Source organism: Cibotium barometz, chromosome 17 (assembly GCF_041138505.1).
Source record: "Cibotium barometz isolate CiBa-2024 chromosome 17, ASM4113850v1, whole genome shotgun sequence".
NCBI lineage: Eukaryota > Viridiplantae > Streptophyta > Polypodiopsida > Cyatheales > Cibotiaceae > Cibotium > Cibotium barometz.
Window position 1 is genome coordinate 25580931 of NC_141062.1, and position 10734 is coordinate 25591664.

The 10734-nt window shown below is 42.0% G+C and overlaps 1 protein-coding gene across 1 annotated transcript; it reads right to left on the bottom strand.

Moving 5' to 3' along the window:
* Positions 1 to 1801: 1801 nt before the first annotated feature.
* On the bottom strand, positions 1802 to 4246 carry LOC147629822 (F-box protein At5g51370-like). The gene is made up of 2 exons (XM_086811355.1): positions 4082 to 4246; positions 1802 to 3664 (listed from the first exon to the last, which is right to left on the bottom strand). Exon 2 carries the CDS (start codon positions 3460 to 3462, stop codon positions 1948 to 1950), a length of 1515 nt encoding a protein of 504 aa, XP_086667481.1. The 5' UTR covers positions 3463 to 3664; positions 4082 to 4246; the 3' UTR covers positions 1802 to 1947.
* Between the last annotated feature and the right edge of the window lie 6488 nt (positions 4247 to 10734).

Consider the following 10734-nt stretch of genomic DNA (forward strand, 5'->3'; position numbering starts at 1 on the left):
GATAGAGATTTTGGAGATGCGTTTCGTGCTCTCAAATCTTCTAATCCTGCAACAAAAATATCAAAAACAAGCCAACAAGCATCGTCGACATGCAGATTTTCAATAAGGAGATTTGGTCTTGTTGTATGTGGCACCTCACCGCCACTACAAAACAGTGAAGTCAATTTTTCCAAAGTTGCGACCTCGCTTCTATGGACCTTTCAAGATTCTTCAGAAAAATTCAGTTGTCAGTTACAAGTTGGAACTTCCACCTTCATGGGGGAGGTTCATCCGACTTTTCACATTTCTTGGCTCAAGCAGTATGCTCAAGGAGATTCACCTCTTCCAGACTTATCTTCATATGTACCAGAAATTGAAGATGACCATATTATCCTTGTTCCAGAAGTAATTCTTGACGTACGTCAGAAGGAAACAAGAAGAAAGTTGATTACAAAATTTCTTGTGATGTGGATGGATTTGGATGAGTCTGATTCCACTTGGCAAACAAATGAAGACATGCAGCAGTACCCTAATCTTCTTCAGGAGTTCTTTGACAAACGGATGTCTATCATCTCCCCATTTAGAAAAGATGTGGGCCCAGAAGGCGCGAGAACGGTACGCCTCCCACTCCCTTGTGAGGCCCACGTAAATGCCCGTGTGGCAGGCCACCATGTCTAGCTCCTCCAATGCACAATATCACCAAGTCTCGTTGGTAGGAAAATACGGCCACCATGAAGGGACGCAGGTGTCTGATAGGCTCTTTGAGGTTAGCCTGATACCCAGCAACAAGGCTAAATGTACCAAGACGTTTTGTATGCGCGGGGTGGCGGACGCTTATGAATAGTTCGATCGTCCTGATAACCAGAACCCACGAATGGTAGAACACCTACGCTTATTGGAGAAAGCACTCGTCTCATCTATTAGTTTCTTTGTGGGAGAGCACGATCCAAGTGCCCCCGCACGGGACGAGACTGTTTTGCGTTACGTGCAGATACTTGAGGCTAAGTACCCTACATGAAAGCAAAAAGAGATAGCCTTTGCGATGGTTCTGTCTCGCAAAAGGCGGGGAAAGAAGAAGCTGCTAATACAAGAGGAAAACCTACAAACAATCCTATCTAGAATAAGTAAGCAAGATTCAATAGCATACAAGCAAGCAAGAATAGAGAAGAGAAGAGGTCAGAAGTATTCCATTGCAAGGGAATGATTGTGTATTGCTTAGTGTCAAAAATGACTTTCATGTTGCTATATACTCAAAATCAAGCTCCTCGTACTCTATATGAAAGTGCAAGATGCTATGTACTCGATATGAAAGTGCAAGATGCTATGTACTCGATACGAAAGTGCATGATGTTATGTACAATATGAAAGCGCTATACATTCAATATCAAAATGCTTAGAGCTTTAACATGTTACACTTTTATGATGCTATACACTCGAAATCAAGAAGCTTAGAACTTGTTTTCCCAAGGAAGGGCACGTTCCTTGGTGTTGTAAATAGAGAGAGTGCCAACTCTGCAACCACATGAAATTGTGGTTATACATACATATATATATATATATATATATATATATATATATATATGTATGTATGTATGTATGTATGTATAGAATATAGTGCAGACAGTAGTCTAATCTCTCTCTCTCTCTCTCTCTCTCTCTCTCACACACACACACACACACACACACACCCACCCACCACCGACACACCCCCCCCCCCATCCCGGAAAACAAACTTTACTGTGCCAATGCACATAAACAAAAAACATAGTAACTATAGCAAGTATTAGCCAAGTGTTGCCATTCTCGTGTGATGAAAGCAGAGTGTCCCTGTACCAGGAGAGGGCAACATTTCTTAATATAATCCTGTGAAATATGTAGTGTACAAGATTATTGACAAGTTATATACATAACAACATACTGCTTATTTTAACTATCAAGTATAACCCAGCTCATGCTTCCAAGTTGCAGTTATATATTTTGACATGCAAGTTTAACCCTGTCGCTGCCATCGGTTGTCAAGCAGCTTGCTCCCACAAATGCAATGCCCTTCGTGAAGGCCAATGTTCTAGCTGTCTTTGAGAGTTTGTTCAGCTCAACTGCGACTGCCTTTAGGCACCCACAACCCATAAGCAAACTACTTACTGCTTTTGTACTAATCTCCTCACAGCTTCTGATATCAATGCTCTCTAACATGCGGCATCTCTGACTAATAAAATTGACCACCATGTCTGTCAATCTGCGGCACTTCCGCAGTTTCAGATGACGGACACTTTCACATGACGCGAGCATTGCAGCAAGCTCCTTGTCAGCCAGATACTCGTTCTCCGACAGATCAATGTTCTTGAGGTTTGGAAGACTTTGTCCTAATGCCGACAGCGTTCCCGGATCTTGGACAATGGCTCTGCATCTTACAAGAACTAACTCCTCCAGGTCAGAAGTGATGTTGGAAGCTAGGGAGCGTATATCTGCCCCTGTGGCCAACCAGCAGCTATGCAAGCGCAGGCATCTCAACGACCGCCCACTTTGTGCTATTTCCATGAGATCTTCATTGCTCAGATCGAGTGGAAGCCTCAAATCAAGAAGCTCCAATACACTGCATCTTTGGAGAACTTGCCGTATCCCCTGTGTGTCAGCACCGTCATGTACTGTGAGCGCTCTAAGCTCCGGGCTATGCTCAGAGATCAATGCTAGCACCTCTCCTGCGATAGCTCGGCATCGATGCAGTTTTACTTCATGAAGGGACGGCATGCAATACACAAAGGCAGACGCGATGGTGGCCGCAGTGTCGCCAAGACCCTCACAATGTGAGAGCTCAAGTTTTTGGAGGCGGCAGCAGCTACGCCAGAGCCATCCCAAATCACATGCAGAACATGACCTCATGTTGATTAAACACAACTTTTTTAGTTGCAAACACCCATAGACTGATAATTCCTGCACATCGACATCATCATCTGCACACACCACATCCTCAGGGTACCCCCATAGGCATAATTCTTGCAAAGCTTTGAATTCGGAGAGAATTGGCAAACAGCTTGTTGCCGGTGGCTGCAAAAGCTCTAGAGAAACGAGTCCGGGGCAGCCCTTTGAGAGCTCTTGAAGCCCGGAAACTGTGACAGGGCCTGCTGTGAAGTGGAAGTGCTTAAGGGATTTACAAGAGAAGGCGACAGCCATCATGACACGTGCCGCCAAGAGCTCTGCTGCAACATGTGAATTTGACTTGATTGATAGAGAAGTGATGTATGGGTGCTGAGCCAGGAGTGAGGGTATCGATGTACAAAAGGTGGCCGCACACATGGCATCACTTGGCATGCAGAAACCCAATGTAGACTTGGCAATCCTTTGGACTTTTCGCCATCGCTTGCACACGAGAGAGATGCTCTCACTGCCGACAGGGTCGTGGACCCTGCATAGTATCTCTGCTAAGAGCTCATCACAGAAAACACAATTCAAAAGGTCTCTGCCATCCATTGTGCTTTGATGCATGGGGCTGTATGTGGTTGGACAAATTTCGGACAGCTGAAAACCCTCTATGTTGAGCACACGTAGGGTATTTTGGCAAATGAGGGTTCGTGTGCCCGAAAAACCCAGATTTATCCCACGCTCAAATGGGACCCACCAACGGGCGAACTAACCCATCATTAGAAAACAAACCCTTAATTAGCCCACTCTGATGCAGACAAAAGGCCTGTATGAACAAATTAAAATTGAGTTCAGTTTAAAATTGCAAACCTTCACCTTTATAATTCCACTATTGCGACATATTTCTCTGTATAATCTATGAAACCCTTTGGTATAGTTCACTAATTTGTGCAATTAACACAATGTGATTAATTGCGCTCCCCATTCACAAATTTGTGCAGTAAATATCATTGATCGCCATAAACCCCAAATATAATATTAAGTCAAGCAAATATTGTAGGATTAAATACAAGCCCCATTCTCTGTCCAATTCACTTGTTTGTGCCCGAAAAAACATCAAGTTTTGAAGCCCATTTGCAATTATTCACCCAAAAATTTCATTCAATTCACTACTTTGTCTCAGAAATTCGTCCTCGAAATACAAAAAAAAATGCTTGAAAAACAAGCGAATTCGGAGGCTCACCTTGATGTTTGGAGGGATCAAAAACGACCAAAAATCTGCGGAAATTTGATGTGGGCGATTGCCAAATAAACTAGAATGTGAGGGTTGGAACGCATTTTGTGAACCAGAAGCTACGTCTTCCAACAAAAGGGCAGAGAGTGAAAAGTCTCCTTGCCGTCCGCATCTGAAAATCTCCAATTGTGATATACATATATACCCCCTAATAATGCAAAGGAATAACGCCGTGTGAAAATGCATGGTCCCAACCACCCTACCCCAAACAGGTAGTCACACCATAGAAAACCCAACTCACCTTTACCAAACGCCCATTCAGCTTAGAATAATGCCTTATAATGAGGAGAATCTAGAAATAGTAGAACGGTCGGGTCTCATTATGGAGGCCTGGGTTCGATGCCAATGAGCTACACGATGGGGGTAGTTTGTGTGAGCCGATGGAGTAATCCACCTTCTCAACACACGAGAATCTAGAAATGCCCAATAAGATTTGGCGGAGTCCTAAAAAAAACCACCCTTTCCAACCGCTCAAATGGAGAAAAGGGACTAATAGTATGGTGTTTCATACAGCTTACACATCATCCCCGTAATTTCACCACGTAATAAAGCATCATTCCTAGAATGGGAGGCCGAATCGATGTGTTATGAACTTGGCTAACAATGTCGATATAACTAGTTGAATGCATAGAGAGTTTTTCATATAATTACTCCAAAGACACACTTTCAACCCTCCTAGGGTTGGGATCTAGGTTTTGTGTCACTCTAAGAGTGCATGTTTGACCCCCTACATTACATCTCATGTGGTAGGTTGTAAATGATGATACTCCTTCTAAGGGCCTTTAGGTTTGTTGCACACAAAAGGCATGCCCATGTGTGTATATCCATTGTTACTCTACATGTGATATCCTTCTCTATAGGCACTAGATATTGTTTATATGTAGCATATAGAGTTTCATGGTTGAAGATAAAAAGTGCACATTTTGCCTTCTACATGGCATTTCTCTTCACAAGTGTGTATATCACTTTAAAATCTTGTGGACTATGGAACTTATTAACTTCTTATTATCTTATTATCTCCTTTCAATATTGCGAAATAGACAATGGATGCTACATTGTTGGTCACACTATTGATGCCTTCTTATTTTTCACTTAGGTCACCTCATAGGGCTTTTCATAACATTTTGAGATGCGCTTGAGTCACATGCAAAGGCCAGAAATGAGTAATCTTTATAGGGAAAGTCACACTTTACCTATAAAGCAAGTATAAAGTCTCCACGCTTCAAATAGGTGTGACCCACACTTCTTATTTACTTAAGTTTAACATGGACCTTAACTTGACCTCTACAATAACACCATTTATTTACTTGATCTCTACAATAACACCATTTATCTCTACAAATAAGAATTACTCTTGAAGCTAGTTAAAGCTAGAAGATAGATGACGATGTAACAATCAAACACTACAAGGGATTAATCTCTGTTACATGTACGTGTTCTTCAAACACACGTTCAAATCTTAATATCTCTCCATAGATATAAAAGATATGGGTATGGTGCAAGTAGAGATTTTGCATACCTTTTATTTTTTTAAGTAAACCTTTTGCCCTACATTGACCTTCTCAGTTTATATTCTTCTTCCAAACTTTTCAAGCCACAAAATCTTTTACTTGCACATTGATGTACGTTGCACAGTGATGCGATGTACATCTCTCATGTTAATTGAAGAAATATATACACATGTGTCTCTTCCCTCATCTTTTTGAAGAAATATATGTGTGTCTCTTTCCTCATCTTTTTGAAGAAATATATGTGTGTCTCTGCCCTTACCTTGTCTTATTCATATTGTGTATCTCATATTCGACAAAGATTCACTATGTCTTTAAATAATCTTCAACCACCCTAATAGCGATATCTAATCTTCAACCACCCTAATAGCGATATCTAAACCATCAAGGATATTAACCCTTACTAATTGTCATTGGCATTTTTTGTCTAGTTTTTATGCCATGTCAACTTGAATGTGAGATTATACATCTTGTTCTTGTAAAAATTTACTATGCATGTAGAGAACAAGTGAAGGATTTTCCATACTAGTGCCTGTGGGACTTCATATTATATTAGTTGCTTATGATTGAACCTCTAGAAGTTTGCATCTCCCTAATTTTCATTAACCTTCTTTAATTTACCTTCAAATTTTTAAAATTTAAACAACATGTCCAAGCCATACTACCTCTGCAATGGCAAAATACCATGAGGTGATCTCACCACCTCTATGGCCAAGAAATACCGTAGCTCACCCAAATCCTTCATCTCAAACTTCTGCTTCAAAAGCATCCTGTATGTTTGCAGTATGTCTGCATCACTATCACCAGTGATAGTCATCCACATAGATGACTAATAGCATGATCCCTCTATCTATCTTTTTCACGTATACTAAAAAATTTACATTGGATATCTGAAATCAAATGGTAACAAGATACTCCCAGATCTTGTTTGACCATGCTCTGGGTGCTTGCTTCAAGCCATATAAGGCTTTGCGTAACTTGCACATAAAATCTAGATGTGCATCACTCTCATAACCTGGTGGCTGCATCATGTACACTTCTTCTTGCAATCACCATGCAAGAAAGCATTCTTTACATCCATTTGATGTAAAGACCAACCCTTCACTAAAGACCAACCCTTCACTGTAGCCATAGCAATGACAGCTCTCACGGTTGCCATTCTTGCAACCGGGCTAAAGGTCTCCTCATAGTCTATGCCATAAGTATACGCATAGCCCTTGGCAACCAATCTTGCCTTATACCTGCTCACTGAACCATCAACATTGTGCTTGACTTTATACACCCACTTACATCCAATTGCCTTCTTTTCCTTAGGCAAATGCACTAACTCCCATGTTGCATTTGCATCCAATGCTGCCATCTCCTCATCCATGGAATCTTCCCATTTCTTATTTTCAATTACCTGCTCAAAGAAAGTGGGCTCAACCTCCTGTATTGCTTTTACCATGTAAGCATAATGATGGGATGTATATCCATCAAATCTTAACCTGTCAAAACAGGGTATCTACCTCGTAGACCTATGTACACCTGGATCACTGCCAGGTGTCCTCAAAACAGCCTTGGTTCTCCTTACACCAGAAGTAACCACAGGCGAAATGCCAAGCTCCTCATTAATGCTTACCAAGTTGGCATGCTTGGCCTGCTTACCAAGTTGGCATGCTTCACATACCTTATGCATACCGTCAACCTTAAACTTTGGCAAACTTGCAATAATATTTTGGGCTTGCATAGACTTCAGTCTCGCTGTACATTCACATGACCAATGCGCTTGTGCCATATGACCAATTCGCTTGTGCCATATGTCAATATCTGCAACAATGACACCTATTTCATACGCAAACATGGCTACCTTTATCTCAAGCATGTTCACATCCAAAGTAAACATCCTGCCATTTATGTTACCCTTTGCAACCAAGTGACACTTATTTTTGAATCTTCCACAAAACATCCTTGAGGATTAAACCTCACTTGCAGACCGTGCTCAACAATCTATCCAACAGAAACTAGGTTCTTTATAATATTCGAAACATGAAGTACATTAGCCAAGTACTTCATTTTACCATCCTACATAGACAATGGCACTTTACCAACATGCATTATGGGATGCGCAGTATCATCACCTGTTTCTACATAACCTCGTTTTTTCATTTTTTGCATATCTCTAAACCACTCAGCATGACTGGTCATGTGGTTAGAGGCACTAGAACCCACATACCATATATCTTGAGATCCGCACACATCCCCTGTTATGGAACTAAGCATGTGCTACATCACAAACATCCCCTGTTATGGAACTAAGCATGTGCTGCATCACAAACAGCTGCTCACTTTTGTCATCACCTCCATGTTTGCTAGATGATGCATAGTTGCCTTTCTGTAACTTCCCACTTTTAATGACATTCTGCTTTTTGTAGCAGTCCTTTGCCATGTGTCCTGGTTTGCCATAGTAATAGCACTCTATGCTGTTTGCATTTTGATTTCTTTGCCAACCACTTCGGCCTCTTTGGCTCCCCCTGCCTTTAGACTGGCCTCTTCCACCTGTGTATGATTGCTGCTGTGAATCATTGAGCTGTTGTTGTCCAAAATTCTGATTTCCTTGTCGGCCCCACCACCTTGGGCTTGACCACGGCCTCTACCTCTACTCTAATGATTAGAGTAGAGGGCATGTTCCGATGTGTTCTTGCTTTGTGAAGAAGAATCCTCACCTAAAGCCTTTTCTTCTATAGATATCAAGTCCTGAAAGTTGGGAATATTCTCCCTAACTGCAATGGAGGTCTTGAATGGCTTGTACTCTTTGGCAAGCCATTCAGTACAGACACTCACCAAATCATCATCCTCCCACTGATACATTGATAGACCCAAGGGATTCAACAATGCCCTTGATCTTTAAGGCACATTCATTGATGGACATGCTTTTATTTTCTACATTATGCAACTCTTGCTTTAACTGCAACTTCCTTGTCTTTGTGTTAGTCTGGAACATCTGAACCAGATGCTGCCATGCAACTGCTGGAGTGTTTGCATCCTGTATGTGTCCTATCATAGTGTCTGTGACACTAATTGAAAACTAGTACATGACTTTTCTTGCACCCTGATTCCAATCCTTGAATGCCTTTATATCTGCAGGAGTGGCATTCTCCTCAGATAACTCTGGAGACTCCTCATTGTCTCCTTCTACATAATCCCAAAATCCTTTACCCATTAGGAAATCGGTAATTTTGAACTTCTAGGCATAGAAGTTATTCTTATCCAACTTCTCACTAACAATCTGATTAATTCCGTTAGACATGCAGCAGCGGTACTTTAGCATAGGCTATGTGTCACCAAATGTGACCAGAGTACATGTACATACACCCAATATCAACAATACATGTGTAAACCCTGTTTGCACTTCCAAAATGCACTGCTGCACTACAATAACCAGATTTCGAGCAGAAATAATTCTCTACCAGAACTTCCAAAAAACTGTCCGAAAATACCCTCCTGCAGTGATGAAACGAGGCCCGTAACGCGTCCGAAACGCGAATCTAGCTGGAAAAACTTCATCCAATAGGACAATATACCTGCCCCTATAGCTCTGCTCCTGTGATGAAGACAGCTCCTCAATCAGAGATGTGTAGCTCCCAGAGCTACTAAGGGGTTGTTGTACCTAAACCAAGAAGAGGAAGGAGATGATGGTGCTCTTACCCATGTAGTACCGCTTCCTTCCTTGCTTGTTCTTGCCTCTTGCTTGCCTCCTTATCTCTCACCACACAAACCAGGCTCTGATACCATAAAGAGAATGTGGGGGAGAGGGAGAGCTTCAAACCCTAGCAAGCAAACACACACACACAAGAGAGAGCAAGACACAAGAGAGATGGATAGCTGAGTTTTCTTCTATCTTCTTCTTCTCTACTCAACCAACATAACATAAAGATAAGAGTACACACTATATGGGTTAGTACTCAACTACTACAACATACAAGGGTCGGTCCATAATGTGAATATGATGAAATGAGCTGGCGCTATAACTATGCCACTCTCTAGTAATCCAAAATGGCTGTCACACTGGCTGCATATCACTCATGATCTCACCAACCATGCCAGCGGTGTAGATGCAGAAGCTATCACCTAGGCGGGTCATCAATATCCACCATAGCACTAGTTGGGCTCGATATCTCAACATTCTCAGCTCCCAAGGCCTTCGTGAAGATGTCAATGACCGGATCCTGTGTGCTGACATAGGCCAAGCCGATGTCGCTTGTTTGCCAAGAATCTCTCCCTGATGAAGTGGTAATGTACCTCAATGTTTTTTGTCTGCACATGGAAAACTGGGTTCCTGGCCAATTGTATATTGCTAAGATTGTCACAATATACGACAACCTTTCTCTCCACATGCAACCCCAAATCAGCAAGTAGCTTGCGTAACCAATCTACCTCACACACTGCCACCCCAAGTCCTCTATACTCTGCCTCTGTAGTGGACAAGGCAACTGTGGGCTGCTTCTTGCTGCTCCATGTCACAACAACACTCCCCAATGAAAACATAAATCCATTGGTAGATCTCCTGTCTGAGATACTACCTGCCCAATTTGCATTCGTGTACCCATATAGCTCCAATGGTACACCTACTGCATAAAACGATGCATAATTAATAGTGGCCATGGTTTGCGCGGAACCTATATAAACTCGCTCTCTAAACTAACAGTGTAACTCAAATCTGGCCTGCTGATTGTGATATAGATCAAACTCCCCACAATCTTCCTGTACATAGTGGGTTTCTCCAACACATAACTTGTATCCGCACTAAGCTTGCCATTTTGATCTAATGGCACCAAGATTGGCTTACAATTAGCCATCCTATACTTGGGGTGTCCTCATTCCTGGAATCCCAAGCTCCTTATTAAGGCTCATCTCCGAGCCACTAGACTCTCCATCAACAAGAGAATGCCTTGTAGAAATATCAGGCATACCAAGGGGCTCAACCACTTTCTCTTTGCCTTTATGTGATGTATCAACTACATTTCTAGGACTGGTATTATGACGCAGCATGCCACTCCATGATGGTCTATCAACAAAACCACTGGATGAGGACTCTCTTGGTCCACTCAATGA

What these genes read in the sequence shown, in the direction of transcription:
- LOC147629822 (XM_086811355.1), bottom strand. Translation starts at nt 3,462, where the DNA reads ATGCATCAAAGCACAATGGATGGCAGAGACCTTTTGAATTGTGTTTTC.